The 16,604-nt window shown below is 39.1% G+C and overlaps 4 protein-coding genes across 4 annotated transcripts; 2 read left to right on the plus strand and 2 right to left on the minus strand.

Annotated features, from left to right (window-relative positions):
- The first annotated feature begins 2,955 nt into the window (after positions 1-2,955).
- Positions 2,956-7,849, plus strand: LOC122327087 (persephin). Its single transcript, XM_043222259.1, has 2 exons — positions 2,956-6,609; positions 7,102-7,849. The coding sequence occupies exons 1-2, from the start codon at positions 6,531-6,533 to the stop codon at positions 7,500-7,502; spliced, it is 480 nt and encodes a 159-aa protein (XP_043078194.1). The 5' UTR covers positions 2,956-6,530; the 3' UTR covers positions 7,503-7,849.
- Positions 7,850-7,972: 123 nt separating this feature from the next.
- On the minus strand, positions 7,973-11,383 carry wdr83 (WD repeat domain containing 83). Its single transcript, XM_043222258.1, has 9 exons — positions 11,149-11,383; positions 10,677-10,797; positions 10,223-10,328; positions 9,829-9,877; positions 9,618-9,744; positions 9,462-9,529; positions 9,246-9,354; positions 8,325-8,439; positions 7,973-8,243 (listed from the first exon to the last, which is right to left on the minus strand). Exons 1-9 carry the CDS (start codon positions 11,249-11,251, stop codon positions 8,094-8,096), a joined length of 948 nt encoding a protein of 315 aa, XP_043078193.1. The 5' UTR covers positions 11,252-11,383; the 3' UTR covers positions 7,973-8,093.
- A 332-nt stretch (positions 11,384-11,715) lies between these two features.
- On the minus strand, positions 11,716-15,923 carry sde2 (SDE2 telomere maintenance homolog (S. pombe)). The gene is made up of 8 exons (XM_043223531.1): positions 15,791-15,923; positions 15,103-15,283; positions 14,870-14,987; positions 13,993-14,104; positions 13,741-13,910; positions 12,951-13,056; positions 12,373-12,853; positions 11,716-12,286 (listed from the first exon to the last, which is right to left on the minus strand). Exons 1-8 carry the CDS (start codon positions 15,838-15,840, stop codon positions 12,071-12,073), a joined length of 1,434 nt encoding a protein of 477 aa, XP_043079466.1. The 5' UTR covers positions 15,841-15,923; the 3' UTR covers positions 11,716-12,070.
- mrps28 (mitochondrial ribosomal protein S28) lies at positions 15,839-16,490 on the plus strand. Its single transcript, XM_043223532.1, has one exon. It carries the CDS (start codon positions 15,839-15,841, stop codon positions 16,358-16,360), a length of 522 nt encoding a protein of 173 aa, XP_043079467.1. The 3' UTR covers positions 16,361-16,490.
- The last annotated feature ends 114 nt before the right edge of the window (positions 16,491-16,604 follow it).

The following is a 16,604-nucleotide window of genomic DNA, read 5'->3' on the forward strand; positions in this document are numbered from 1 at the left end:
GGACGGGAGACCCGCTGGAGTCGGAAAGCAGCACCGCTTCGGTAAGGTCATCCATACCTTAAGCACCCCTGAGAAACGACCCCGAGCAAACACACTTCTCACCGGTCCTGAGCACATGCACATTTTATTCTGTTTGTAGAAATTCAGCCGAGGAACCAGGTGTTTGGCCGTAAACCACCAGGCGCATGTAAGAAAATGTGTGGTTTTAAGTGCAGGTTTATCTAATGTAATGTTATTATTTTATTTCTATTTTTTTTAGCGTGTATTATATATTATGTATTGTATAGCAATTTTTTTGTGTGTGTTTTTAGGTTGTTTGACAGATTTCCATCAAACCAACTTGAGTAATGTTTAAATTATGTGTATTTTATGAATTCAGAATAAAGGTGAGGTATTTCTTTACATTATTTAGACTTATGAACATTGAAAACATTGGTTTGGTGGACTTTCAATCTTACAAAATAAAAATGTCACAAATAAATGTCACATAATCAAAACATTTTCATATTATGTCATAATGATTTATTCCACGCATATTTGCAATATGCTTCTAAAATTAATTATTAATCATTTAAACTTAGACTAATTTAAAATCGGTTTGTGTAGAACTGTTGTAATTCATTAACAGTGTTAGTTTAGCATCATTGAGATCAATTAATATCACTTATTAGTGGTGCTTGCCTTTCAAGGCAAAGCACACTATTACTATTGCTCATACTTATTCTTATTATTATTATTAGTGGTGCTTGCCTTTCAAGGCAAAGCACACACTATTACTATTCCTCATACTTATTCTTACTTATTATTATTCTTATTATTATAGATTCCGTGCGATTTTTTGTGCGTAACTAGTCCCGCAGTTTTGCCACACCCCTGAAACGGGCGTAATGTTTTTGTGAAAGATGTGCATGACTTTTATAAGCGATCATTCGTGTACAATCGGGCGAAAAATCCATTAATATTTTTGACGGATCGTGGCGTAATATATGTTCACCAGATTTGAAGACTTTATCAAGCTGAGCGAGAACATACCACACAGTGGGGTAAAAGTTTTACCCCTGGGGCAAGACCTCCAAACTTTTTACTATGGTGAGGGTCAAACTGCAGTGTTTTTCCTACTATGGTAATTTTAGGAATTTTCAAATCTAAAAACTTTGCATTAAAATGTCATAGAGACGTGGGGGTGGGCTCGTTTTACTTAATCAAAGTCTCTGAGTCACTATGAAGGTGTCAAGCCACGCCCTAGCAACCATTTAGAGCGCCCTAGCAACAGATTCCATAGACTGCCATTATAATGGTTCAGATGGGTATCTTTGGATCAGAGCGTCATAGAGACATGGGGTGGGCTTTTGACTCGGGGCTGCAAACGGCCAATCATGAACTACTTCAGCTGTTTATAGCCACGCCCTAGCAACCATTATCGATGACCTTAGCAACCAAAATCCAAACTTACATATCTTCAAAACAGAACGTCACAGACACATGGGGGTGGGCTCGTTTGACTTAAACTGCCAATCCTGAGTCACCAATCTCCTATCCACGCCTTAGCAACCATTATCAAACACCCTAGCAACCCCAACTCAAACGGGCATATCTTTAAATCGGAACATCATAGAGACATGGGGTTGGTTTATATCATTCATAGTGACAAGTGTATCATCATTGTCAGCTACCAAGCTGCTTCCTAGCAACCAACCAATCTACCCTAGCAACCGAGGGCGAGTTTTGCCACGGCAAGCACCACTCACATTTTCTTCAGGAAATGTACTTTCTAGTTCTTATTATTATAGATTCCGTATGAACTAGTCCCGCAGTTTTTGCCACACACCCCTGAAACGAAATCGTGCTTTTTGTTATGACTTTTATAAGCGATCGGGCTAATTTTCGTACACCGGCGGCGAAAATCGGGCGAAAAATCCCATAGACGAAATAACATTGCGACCGACTTTGCATCGTAGCGTGAGCGAGAATATCGCACAAACTTGTAAATCACCAGATTTGAAGACTTTATCAAGCTGAGCGAGAACATACCACACAGTGGGGTAAAAGTTTTACCCCTGGGGCAAGACCTCAAACTTTTTACTATGGTGAGGGTCAAACTGCACATGTGTTTTTCCTACTATGGTAATTTACATAGGAATTTTCAAATCTAAATAACTTTGCATTAAAATGTCATAGAGACGTGGGGGTGGGCTCGTTTTACTCAGCGAACCAATCAAAGTCTCTGAGTCACTATGAAGTGTCAAGCCACGCCCTAGCAACCATTTAGAGCGCCCTAGCAACAGATTCCATAGACTGCCATTATAATGGTTCAGATGGGTATCTTTGGATCAGGCGTCATAGAGACATGAGTAAGCTGCAAACGGCCAATCATGAACTACTTCAGCTGTTCGTAGCCACGCCCTAGCAACCATTATCGATGACCTTAGCAACCAAAATCCAAACTTACATATCTTCAAAACAGAACGTCACAGAGACATGGGGTGGGCTCGTTTGACTCGGGCAGTAAACTGCCAATCCTGAGTCACCATTCTCCTATCCACGCCTTAGCAACCATTATCAAACACCCTAGCAACCCCAACTCAAACGGGCATATCTTTAAATCGGAACATCATAGAGACATGGGGTTGGTTTATATCATTCATAGTGACAAGTGTATCATCATTGTCAGCTACCAAGCTGCTTCCTAGCAACCAACCAATCTACCCTAGCAACCGAGGGCGAGTTTTGCCACGGCAAGCACCACTCACATTTTCTTCAGGAAATGTACTTTCTAGTTAATATTCTTGTGTTTAGGTTTCCAAATCATTTTAATTTCAGTTAAAGGTTTTAATGTTTTGATGTCATTATCATCATTTTTATTAATATTTTAGTATATATGTTCTATATAGTTTTTATGATTTTAATTTTTTTTTTCAGTTTTAGTTATTTTAGCTAACTATTGTATTTATTTATTATATATAAAATGAGAAATATTGCCCTGTCAGCTAGAAAAAAATTTTTTTCAGTCAACATTTATTTCATTTCAAATAGCCAAGTGAAAATGTGTTACGGTTTCAATTTAATTTCGTGTGTTTGTTAATAGTTTAGTTAACTATATAACCCTGTTCATTAATACGTGTGGTTTTGCATCCATCTTGCCCTAAGAATTTTCTTATCAAGTATGAGGTATGAGGAATGGCGAGACTATGAACCTTTTTTTTTTAAAGACTAAATCCGTGAGTGCATGCATAGGTGAGCTCTTGTGATTTGTACCAGACAGACAAAGCTCTTTTCCCCTCTTTCCGTCTGATGGGCCGTGAGTCCACACCTCCCTTCCATGTCACCGTGTGTTTTACAGTGTGTGAGTAAGACTGTTTTTCCACTCTGTGACTTTGATATGAGATTCCTGCCTAACTCAGACAGCCTCAGATTCCTAAGAGGCTCTGTCAGGACATGCCAGAAGGGTTGCCGTATCCCTCACTGTACTTCCACAAATATGATAACCTTTGGTGCCCAAATACCACATTTTTGATGAAAACTATTAGTTATGGTTGGGAAAATTAGCCTAGCAAGAAAAGGAGTTACTATTAAATACATTCCTACCACCACCACACCGCGTCACACAATTTATGTGGTCCAATCAAATTAGGAAAACATAACTGTTTTCTTAATTTGGTGTTGATATATACAAATTTAGAAAATTGTAAGCATGAAGGACCACCCTCTCAGTCAGTGGGGACATAAACTGATTGTACAAAACTATAATGAGATGCATGGAACAATTTAACCACTAATTCGCAAAAATGTAAAATAGGTAAGAGTTGCCGTGGAATTGTTGTGAAACTAAAACTGCTATTAAAATGTTATTATTTTTATGGAATGCTAAAACTGAAATGTTTAATTTTTAATCATTTTAAATTATACAAAAACATGGCATTTCATTTTTTTTTGCATTCCAATCTGTTACTGAATTTTTTGGCATCCCATCAGTGACATAATTTAGACAAGACAAGCAGGAAAAGAAATAAAAAAATCTATCCAATTCTTATACAAATTGTATTGTTGACTGCATTTGTAAAGTTCAATCCCGTTTCCATAGTTATTGTAAAAAGTTTCTTTTAGGCTCAGATTTATTACTAAAAATTGCCATGCAGATCCTGCTTACTTTCCCTTCTTCATCATCATCCTTTCCAGCTTCTGGACTGAATAATACATATCTATGGGAGGACAAACAGGAGTACGGAATGAATAATAAACTATATCAAAAAGAGATTAATCATACTTATATTTCACTGGCAAGACAAATAGCTATTTTATTCCACATTCATTCCCTTACAGATTTTATTCACTCTTTCTACCTGGGGAGTGACACCTTAACTCTACTCTGGTTTGGATGAAGACATCTAGTTTTAATAAGCTTGTGGGAAGCTCTGAGCCAACAGCATGGTAGCAGCACCAGTGGAAACTGATCTAACTGTAATCTTTGTCATGATAGATGAGTTAAAAAGAGTTATAAATAAAGACACACTCTAGCTGAGAAGAGATTGCTATGTAAGTTTTCCTTAAAGTGGACTGTTTTATGGTCCTGTGTCAGGTTTTAACCACCTGAAGATTGGCTGAAATCCTTTTCCATTGATCATATTTTAATACTGATGGATGTCTGACTGGAAAACATTTAAACTGCACACAATTCCAGCTATTAGGTATTCTACTTGAAAATAACTGCATTAAATAAGAATGGGCATTGTCCTGAAAGATTAGGGAATATTTTAAAAACAAATAAAAACAAACTATATTTTGTATTACATTATACCTGACGAAAAGAAAAGGCGTGGTTTTCTAGTAAAGCTTCATTAATTCAGCATTTAATACTTATAAACTCTCAATATATGTCTACTGGGTAGTTAAAGTCCCATAGTGTTTTAAACATTGGACACAAAGAAGTGCATAGAAAAGGGAAACAATCACAGAAAATACAAACGGTGGAATTCATTAGGAGATATAATTTATCAACCCAGTTATCATCCTGACTCTCTTTTATTACAATATTTCTGTCAAAATTACACGTTTTCACAAGATAATCTCAATTTAATGTCACCTAAATGTCTCCTGTTTTTAATAGGGCTTTAAATGTCAACCCTGTTACCGTATATTAAATTTTAAACATTAAATAGTAAATGTTTAAAAAAATTTGAGATTTCAGTTTTGCCAGTACTAAATTCTCTTAGAACCCTAGAGTGCCATCCTGGTTAGGAAGAAACGGCTAATAACTAATTGAACTATAAAACTGTCAACCCTATTACCATGATTATTAACATGAACATTTTACTACAATAAGCATTTAAAATGACATCACCCTACTTTCAGGAACTAAACACTAATATCATGGTTAGAATCACGAATAAATCAGGGTTGTCACAAATCAACAGAAAACTGTAAAAAAGTCAACCCTGTTATCTTTCTGAGGGTCTATATTAATTTAGCTTTAGATGCCATAATGCAGTTCATCGACACCAAGAGACATTCTTTGTTTTAAATCAATTTTAAATGAATGTACCCTTATTTATTTAATAGTACAAAAATAATAATAACTGTAAACTTCCGCTTACAGTGGCCCGGAAAGTAATTGGACTCTCGAGAGACACAGAAATGTTTAAACACTATTGTTTTAAGAAATATCAAAACCAAACTATCCAGCTCAGGCCCACTTTTAAAAGATTAATACAGATATTCATACATCCACTAAAAATCACAATGGGTACAGTTGTTCATTTTGAATTTGTTGTTTGCAAACACAGATCGCTTTGACATTTGCTACCTAATGCAACGAATGCTTCAGTGTTATTGTCCAAATACATTTGGTCTCTGCTGTATAAAACCTACTCAAATAGCAAAGACGAAATATCAGTGCAAGCCATGCACATTCACTTATTCCTCCAGCGCTGCAGGATTCATGTCTTCATAGTTAAATAAGGAATGTAGATAGCGAGAAAAAAAAAATCACATTTTAATAAAATCCCCAAATTTATGTATCTGAAGACAGCCATTATTCTCAGAATTTCCATTCAAATAACTTCTGTCATCTATTTAGTTCTTTTTAATTATGGACCTTCCTTCCATCCTTCATGCAGTTAACCCTTGCTTTTCGGTGTTCATCGTATTGTATAAAATGTGTGTACAAAATGCCAATTCCATGTCAAAATCGGCTCAACCTCCAAGATGACTTCACTTGTCAGACGTCCCACAGCTTTAAGCAATTTACCCCCATTTTCCATACTCTCCCCTCGATACTTGGAGAAATACCAGTGGACTTCCTAAAAACATTTATATATAGTCGCCTCCAATCATAGCCTTGAGACCAGGTGAGAGACTGGGAGCGGAAGGGTTATTCCACCTCCCTCTCCTCCTGGCCGCACCCCATCATCCCCTCCGCCCAGACAGCTCTGACCCGCTTAGATGGCTATAAAAGAGACTGTGACTCTGGCGCATCTCAGCATCACCTGCGCTTCCATCCTGAAGAAGACAACCAGGCGAAGAAAAGAAGAACAATGCGTTCACTACTGAAGATCACCATTCTGCTTTTTTGCGTTCAAGCCGGAGAAGGACACTGGCTTAGAACGCTACTGGGTAAGACTGGGGGTCATGACCTTTGGGTAGAGCGGGACTAAATGCCTGTACATTTGTTAGAAGCTCGTTATTGACATTTCAAATTTATATGTTCTTTTTTTCTTCTGTAGAGCACAAAAGATATTTTGAAAATATTTTGCCTGTAGAATGGAAATCAATGAGGTCCAAATTACATTGGACTCAACTGACTTCCACTGTATGGACAAAAGCCGTTAAATGTTTAAATGTTAGTGCTACTAATATATATTTTACTTCAAATCATGTGGAAAGAGTTATCAGATGATTTTTGTCTGACAGATGATAAATCCTGGGGAGAAATTTATGCTAAAAATGTAACCATAAGACCTGAATAAGAACTCTTATGATTCGAGCCAATAAGCAACCACAAACCGATGTGATAAAACATATACAAACATATGGGCAGCATATCAACCTTATTTTGCATAAGCAGAGAATGCAACATTGGATTTATTTTTGCTCACTCTTTTTCAGACAAGGACCTCCGTGGTGAAGAACAAAGAGGAGGTGATGCTGAGGAAAATGAGGGTTCGGGGAGGCAGTTGGAAAGGGCGATTCGGTTGCCCCGCAGCGCTGAGTCGCCTTGTGCCTTGCACTCCATCCTGCTGCAGGTGCGAGACCTCGGTCTGGGCTACGACTCGGATGAGACGGTGCCGTTTAAATACTGCAGCGGGACCTGTCCTCGCCTGGCCTCCAACCACGACCTCACACTCGCCAACCTCCTGCAAAGCGGCGTTCTTCAGTACACCGGCCACTGGCACCATCAGCCCTGCTGTCGCCCCACACACCACGAAGACATAGCCTTTCTCGACAACCACCATCGCTGGCACAAAGTCGAGAAACTCTCTGCAGCTGGATGCGTCTGTATGGGATAGAAACGAAGGCGGCCAGTCGAAAAATCTGGCTAAATATAGACTGCCTGTTGGTTTAGAGACTGTACAAAGTGCCTCGAAGTAAAATAAGGGCTGTTTAAAGTACGTTAATTCAGGAAGTTATAATATGTATGAATTTAAATGTATCGAGATGTATATGTTGCTTTCTTTGATTGGCGTTGGCTGATATTGTGTTTGAGAATGTCGAAACGTTCGGTGACAACACAATGACGTTTGGGTGGCCGAATCTGAATTTAGATCGATTCGACGAATCGTCCACCCAAACCAAAGATGGAAGATATTTATGTTTATAAATTATTTATTTATTTGAAAAACATTTTTACCACCCAATAAATTATTGTTAATCTTTATTTTTTTGTCCTTTTTAAATATTCAAACAAAACTGTTTGTGTTTGTTTTTGTGAACTAACTACACTCAAAAAGCCAACATTAAAAACAGTAAGCAATAGCTATTAAAATGATAACAAACGATATATTTTATTACATACAAAACATAACAAATCAAATCGATACAAAGTGGCGATTCACATTTCGTCTTCAGCGAGTCCTGCTTATGTTTTTTCAACGCACTACTCAGCTGTCCTCCACAGCTGCATCCTCTGGCCCCGCCCCCCACACCTGAACACGCCCCTCCATAGCGGTCAAAAGGCGGGGCTCCGTTGGGTGGAAGGACAGTGATTGGACGACAGCTTTCCCGATGGGCATCTTTAAAGTCAGGGAGCCCTGCGAGCGGAGATTAGGGGGTGATGGCTTTATTGCTCATATTTAACTTGACGTTTCATCACAGTGACTTATTCTACCCACCTCCACCAGATCCCAGAAGTAAACATGTCCATCTTCCGAACAGCTCAGAACGTGCGTGTCTTTATCAGACAGACAGCAGTCGAGCTTGTAGCCTTTATTGACATGACCAGAGTACCTGAGGGACACCACAGACACACACATCAGAAAATCAACACTGAAATGACAACTGCATAGAGGACTAGAAATATTATATTAATGCAGTGTATTATTTTTTTTGTTCCATTTAACTAATATTTTAACAAAATAATATTTTGATAATTTATAAACATAGATTCGTAAATATGCATATAATTTATTACCAATGACTATATAAACTTTATGTACACATGCATGTGCGTGAATTTATACGCATAACATACACAGTAAACTTGCATATATTACATAACTTTTCTTTTGATGCGACTGATCGCTTGACAGCGCTATCTTAAATATGCATGTGGTTGACTTCAAACATGAAAGTAAAATAAATCACATTTCATTACATTAAAAAAAATGATGAAACTCTGTTATTTTGTTACTTGAACAGAAGTTCAAATAAATAATAGAATTTTTTTTTTCTTATTTAACCGTTAGTTTGAAACATTCATTTGTAGTGTTTATTGTTTAACAATTCTTTTAAATGGTTTAAAATTCAAGTTTTACGTATTTTGTATATATGCACATTTGTTGTTTTTTAAGTAATTTATTCATTTGTCAAAAACCTAAAAAACCTATTCATTTAATCTTCTGTTACATTCTACTTCACTTTTAAGCATTTTAAATGGGCCTATTTATTTGTCAATATGGTCACTATTTCCATTTATTTTTATTTTTAATATATATGCACTCAAGGTTCTGCCTACTCTTGTGGAAACTAGCGTTGCTGGTTTTAAACCCAGTCGTATAGTATTTATATAGCAGTCAGATCTGAGTTGCACATACTCTCCCAGCATATCTCCTGAGCTTTTGTCCAGCAGGCGCACCATGGAGTCCAAACTAGAGCTCAGTGTGCACTGACCGTCCCGACTGAAACACACACACGTGATGGGACCTGCGCAGCACAGAACAGCAGCGTTAGACATCACACATCGGTACAAAGAGTGTGTCCTCATTCCCTCGGGCTTGCTTGTGTGTGTGTGTGTGTGTGTGTTAACTCACTCCCAATAAAATCGACATGAAGCTGCCCCATTCGTAGATCGTATCTTCTCACTCTTCCGTCCACGGACCTGATGCACAGCACAACAAACTACAGTCACTTCTGTAAACCCTTGGGTGACCGTTATTCTGACATCGCATCCTTAGTTGGGCTCTGACCCAGTCAAAAGCTCGTGCTCTGAAACCTTCAGGCTGCTGATCCCATCTCGAGCCTCGTCCAGGATCTGGATCGGCTCCATCCGCCTGGATCTAACGTCCCAACACCGTACGGTCCCGTCAATGGAGCCTGAATCACAAAGAAATGACGAGACGGAGATCAGACCGTTGATATTTTCATAAGCACTTATGATTAAAGCCGAGCCCGACTCACCTGACAGCATCACAGTGGCCTCCTCGTTAAACTGCACGCAGTTTACTTTCTAGGGAATGAGAGTAAGATTTCTAAACAAATCATAAAATGTACTATTTTTATGTAACGCATACTAATTCACTGCAATTGACTTGTCTGTATATAACGTAGAACCACTACAGCAAGCGTATTTTAAACACGCATATAACCTAATATATTGCAATTAAGACGTATTAAATGTTCAAACGCATTTCAGATGTGAAGGTTAGTGTGTATCATTACCATTTTAATTCTTAGTAACTTAATAGATTTCATCAGTTTAAAAATGCCGGCATCGTGTCCAAAACACATTAAGGGGTATCGCCCATCTCTAGTGTGATATCACGGTGGAAAATGGTGAAGGTAGCCGTCTCACCCCGGCGTGTCCGCGAAGTTTGCGCGTCACCTGACCAGACGCCACATCCCAGAGGATGACCGTTTTATCCGAGCTGCAGGAGCACAGCTGACTGTTGTCATAAGAACTGCGAAAAGTAAGTAAAATCAACGCAAAACCAAAACTGAAAGCAATGGCATTTAAATATCATGTAAGGTTACACATTCTACTAACTATGAGTAACTTTGCAGCTGCATGTCAACTAATTCTCATTCATTTACTACACGTCTACTAACTCTCAGAGTAGTCTGTTAGGGTAGGTTTAGGGTTCATTTCTCTTAGTATGTTGTGGGCTCAAAGTAAGATACTGCTTTTAGTAAGCAAGTGATGCTTTTACTACTTAAATGTCCTAACCGAGCTAATCCAAAGTCGCTTACTGTTAGTACTTCCTAGTAGCAAAACAAATGGTTGGCTAACGCGAGGCAGAAACGCTTACCTGTCCACGTCCAGCACTTCATACCCGTGACCGGTGTAAGTCTTCAGCGGAGTCCCTCGACTCGCACTCCACAGCTTCAGAGACTTATCACCCCCGCAGGTCAGCACGTAGTTCCCATCAGCTGGAACAACACGCGATATATAGAGAGAAGAACATAACTCAGGAAAGGTTTCACGGCGCTTCACGTTTCTCTCGGCGTCATTACGCACGGCTGCGTCATGCGCAACCTCACGTTACTTTTCTCTTCACGAATTCTCCGTGATTACCAGAGAGGGATTTTAAAAGCGTTTTATATACATTTATTTTCTTCTTTTGACGCCAGCTGCTCTTATAGGTTAGATTTTTATATAAAAGTCTCTTTTGGCGCAAATAAAAACACATTTTCGCTTTTAGAACACACTACTATTACTAATAATAATGAAACGTACAACAGCTGACATAAATATTATAATGGGTAATAGTGTGGACCTACCGTTGAAGCGCACAGCTCTCACGGCGCCCTGTTGACACTCTATGGTCCGCAAAAGATGCTGCGGCAACTGAGGCGCTTGAGGACGCGGCTGCGGAAACGCCATGATTATAACCACGGCTTCAGAAACATAGCGAAAACATACATAACGTGCACGTTTAAAGCGGTAACACTACGACAGACCCAAAACTACTCCACAAACAGTCGGCGTTTTCTTCCGCTGAACGTGTTGAAGCAGCGTGGGACCCAATAGCGCCATCTGCTGTTTCGGAGTGCATAGAAAGTTCCCTAAATCTTCGTAAGACGGCACACTAAATCGGTTTTGTTTGCATAATTAGTTTTTTTTTTTTTTTTTTTTTAATCAGGATGTCATCGTGTTGTCTCAACATGGAAGTTAAAAATGTTTCGTGCATCATAACCAGATATCAGTTGTTTATCAAATCCTATGCTGTGGCGGACACTGTATGTTGCCTGCGCAATTGTTTTCTCCATAAATATAATTGCCAAAAAGAAAAGGCTGTTTTTACATTCTGTACACTGAAGATTCAGGGTAATAAACAGAAAACAAAATTGTGCAACTATGTTTTATTGATAAAGTCATATACAGTCAAATACTGTGCAAGGTGGACCATCTGTGGGCTAGCTCTTAGAAAATAAACCTGATTGATTCTCAGAATGCCTCTGCATAAACCAACTATATACACAATGTAGGATGGATTGTACAGATTACAAAATGATTTTTTTTGTAAATGAGCCTGTATTACTGACGAAGACCAGTAAGGTCACTCTAATTTGGGGAAAAAAAAACAAAAAAAAACTTAGCACTCGTTATTGCCCCAATCTGAGGATTTTTACAAATGACACTTTACAAAAATAACTACAGAAAAGCCAAATATAAGCAAAAGGAATTGGTTAAAAACGCTGGTTATTTCTTCTTGCCCTTGGTGGGTTTGGCCAGGAGCGCGGGGTCAATCTGATCTGGACTCAGTCCTTTGACGGAGAAGAGACGTGCGGCCCGTTCCTGCAGCGTTCCTCCACACTTCATCCCTCGTTCCATCAGCTCTTTCTTCAGCTGCTCCAGACCCAAAGCCTCCAGCTGCTCCGGCCCACTCGCGGACAGTAGATCCAGCGGACCCTCCGCCTGAAGAGAGCAAAACACAAGTCAGTATTACCAAAAAAAAAAAAAAAAAAAGCAGAAGCAGCCCCTTCAGAAGCGGGGCATCTCACCTCCTCTTCCTGTGCCCGACTGCTCTCTGCTTCTGCGGGCTCCACCTGTGATTTATCCTCATCACCGGTGACGTTTTGGCCGGTTTCAGATGTACACCCTTTCTGCACCACCACCACTTCCTCCTCCTCCTCCACCTGTGTTGAGGAGCTCGGTGCGGGACTCGATTTATTCTCTTCGATGCTGCCGTTTTGACCGGTTTCAGCTGTAGACTCTTTTTCGGTGTTCTTCTGCACCTCCTCCTCCTCCTCCTGTGCTGGGGAGCTCGGCGCGGGACTCCGGGAGGAGGAGCTGCTGGAGCCGCCGGGCCGCTCCCGAGGGTCGGTCCCGTTACTCCCTCTGGTGGAAGCCGGCGGCTGCGCGGCCCGTTTAGCTGCATCTGAACTGCACGAAGCCCCAGAGGTGGACGGAAAAGCCTCGCCGTCGCTGTCCTCACTTCCTTCACCGGAGCTGCCCGTCTCCTCCAGTCCCCCGAGACCAGACCTTGTGGATCAAACGAACGCACGTTTACGGTTTAGCGATTCTAGTATGCGAGATTAGCATTTTCGTTAACACGTACTGCATGTAAAAATCGTCTCACCAGAAACATTTCTTCTTTGCTTTCTTTTCACTGTCGGCTGGTGTCGGACGCTTGCGACTCGGCCCCTCGTCCACCTTGACGAGACCACTAGAGGAAGCCTGCATGCCTGCAAGGACACACAACTGTTACCTTTACAGTCAAGAATTATTAGGATTGGGTAGCATACTTCAATATTTACAATATACAGCATTATCGGGGGTATCAAATCAATTAAATCACAATTAAATTCTGTAATTACTAAAGTGTGTACTTCCATGTCCATATAAATGCAAAAGCATAGATAAATCTATATAGCTAAGAAACAGTGATAAATCAAATATATGAAAAACAATAATATATGTAAAATAACAGACACACATGCAGAAATAATATATACACAGTACATTATTTAAACAGATTTTCATTGTATGCAAATAATCATGATTAATCAGACTGACAGCCCTATTTTAGCCCCAATATGAATGATAATAAATTATTATTTAAGTAATTGTATACCGTTATATTTAATGATACTGCTAATTAATTTAGTACTACTGGCTTTGGACAGATAAAATCATGACTATGATGAATAAGTATTATAAATAAATATTAATGGGGTCTGATTTTAAATCACAGTACAAAAAAAATTTTTTTTTTTTAAATTCTAAATGTTATTCATTTAAGTGAATTTATTTAGGTTTTATTTAAATTATTTTATTTGTGTAAATAATGCTGTTTATCATTCTGTTTGTGTAAATGTGAACTAGCACTAGACAGTAGATGTGCGTGATATAAAATTAATTGAAGTTACCCTTCAGCACCGAGTCCTCCAGTCTCTCTGAAAGGTCGTGGCACTGCTGTTCATAATCAGTGTCTGTGAAATAATGTTTGGGCTCGGCGAGTTTCCTCTGAATCCTCTCCAGACGACGCTGCTCCTTCTCCGCCTCGCGATCCGCCTGCTTTTTCAGCCAATCCGCCATCCTACAAACACAAACTCAGTTACTCACAAGAAGACGACCTAACGGTGGAGCGTAAAACATGGTATAGTAACTATCAGCATTACTGTTTCTCGTGATTGACGTCTCTCAGTCTCCTTCCACTCAGATCTCTGCACGCCTCACGGTTAGTGGTCTTTTCGATTTGTGCACCAAGGGCCCTCAGCATAGAGCCAAATCCTACAAAACATACCAGTTCAAAACATCTTAAAAAGGAACAATTAAAATTTAAGAATAACTTTTAAATGCTCAAAACTAAAAAAAAAAAAAAAAAAAAAAATTATCCTCTTAAGACCTGAGAAAAAAAAAAAAAAATATATATATATAATAATAATAATATATATATATTATTAATATATAATTTTTTTCATGTCTTTATATGTCTCATGAATTCATTAAACAAATATTTCTTTCATTAGTTATGCTATACATTGGGAGTCAATTTATTAAAACAAAAAAACAAACAAAAAAAAAAACACATTAACGAAGATGCACAAGCAAAAACAATTCATTTTCTTTTTTATAATCACCAGTACATTTTTTTTTAAACCAAACTTTGTATAAAAGTTCCCTTTTAAGCATAACAGAGAACAGAATTATTTCATATACCATCTCTCTTATGCAAAATGTGTGTAAAATGGACGAATTCGGTTTTATCATCATGCATCTATAAACTAAATTGCGTATTAGTATTTCTGGGGCAGCATGTGATACAAGTTGTGTAATATTAAGAGTATTACTTGTAAAGATTTTCACAATAATGCATCTTTCATAAAATATTTAAATTAGCCGCAGGGTTTTAAGAGGTGAATAAATACTTCGAAGAGTGGCACTGGTTACAAATTGTAAACGTGTCCAAAAAGAGACGTATGTAGGAAATAATATGTTAAACATTACACCATCATATAACAGACGAACAGTGCTGTTCTTATCCGGTGTGTTTACCTCCTTTTCCTCCACATAACCGAGGCTCCACACGGTACACAGCTCCAGACTGAAGAGACTCGTTGCTCCGAGATATCCGACCGTTACTCTTCACGTAGAAATCCGCGAAGGAGGCGCCCTGAGAGAAAGAAACACGTTTCGGTTGATTTTAACCCCAACAACAAAAACCTAACCAAACCACCAGATGTGAGAGTTCTCGTTTTGACTTGTTGATATAATCACTGTCAACTCACCTCTGTAACGGCAAAACGATCGATGAGATCGCTGACTGTCGAGCCCGGGGCGACGCGAAGGTTAATAAACCTCAAATTCGGTGAAATTACAAAGAACTCCATGTCTTCGCCTCGTCTGTTCCCGAAGACGTGCTTATAAACTTCCGTTAAAACCTGTGACGTATTAATTGCGTTGACAGAACTACGGAAGCCGAGAGGACGTGTCAAAATAAATAGGGTCTATGCTAAATAAAGAAATATCAAATAAAGAACAAGCTATGTTATCTTAAATGTTATTACAAGTTATGTTATTTTAAACATTTCCGGAAATTAAAAACCCACGCTGCGTTATTAAAGGAAAGCAATACATTTTGCGGATATGTCATATTTTATTACATATTATAAGTAATAAAAATAATCCTACCATTTCTCACGTTTCTGTAAATATGTGTTGCTCAGGCAAAACAAACAAAAAACAATGTTACGGTGACGGTCACTATAGCTATATCATGGCAACAACAAATAAACCATTTATTTCTATTTACACTAACCATAATTTATTTTTATTTTTTTGTAAATATGTGGTTGAAAACCGTGGATATAAACTAGATATAGTCTTCAAAAATAACACACACACACACACACAAACATTGAGCCAGGGGAAATTACAATAAATAAAAATTGAGAAGAAAAAATAATTTTTATTTACTTATTTTGAAATGTTCCCAGCGTGCCCTGCTGTGTATGACGTAGCAACATGGCGTCGCTCTGCAAGGTGATGCACAGCGTGTGCTCCAGATCATCTCTACTACCCAAACGCTGCGTTTTTACCACCCTCGGATCGTTATACAGCTCAGATGCGAGCGGAGGAGACGATAAATCAGCCGGGAGGGCGAAGAGCGGGTTCGCCGCAGCGTATGAGCAGCATTCGGGCCTGCGACAGAGCGGTCAGCGGAGCTCCGTGGACGAGACCTCCTTCGCGTCGCTGCTGCGTCGCTCCGCGTTCACGCAGATGGGTCCGGCCAAAGACAAGATCGTGGTTGGCAGAATCTTTCACATCGTCAACGACGACCTGTATATCGATTTCGGCGGGAAGTTCCACTGCGTGTGCAAGAGACCCTCCGCGGACGGAGAGAAGTACCAGCGCGGCAGCAGGGTGAGGCTGAGGCTGGAGGATATGGAGATGACCTCGCGGTTCCTCGGAGCGACCGTCGATACGACGCTGCTGGAGGCGGACGCCGTTCTGCTGGGACTCGTAGAGAGCAAGGCGACGGAGTAGCAGCCGTTGAGAACTCGGACTGAAGTGTATGACTCTGTACTGCGTATAGAAATATAAAATGTAATATCCCAGGATTCTGATTCCGGTCTATCTATATGTATATCTATAAACACGCATTTTAAAAATGTTATTAGGTTTTGTCTTTATGGAATATATGATAAAAATACTAAACATACAAAATGTAAAAATATTTTCTCCAGAATTCTTTTTAGAACTCTCCCTCTTGCTCTATTAATACGTTTTT

The sequence above is a fragment of the Puntigrus tetrazona genome, chromosome 22 (genome assembly GCF_018831695.1).
Source record: "Puntigrus tetrazona isolate hp1 chromosome 22, ASM1883169v1, whole genome shotgun sequence".
NCBI lineage: Eukaryota > Metazoa > Chordata > Actinopteri > Cypriniformes > Cyprinidae > Puntigrus > Puntigrus tetrazona.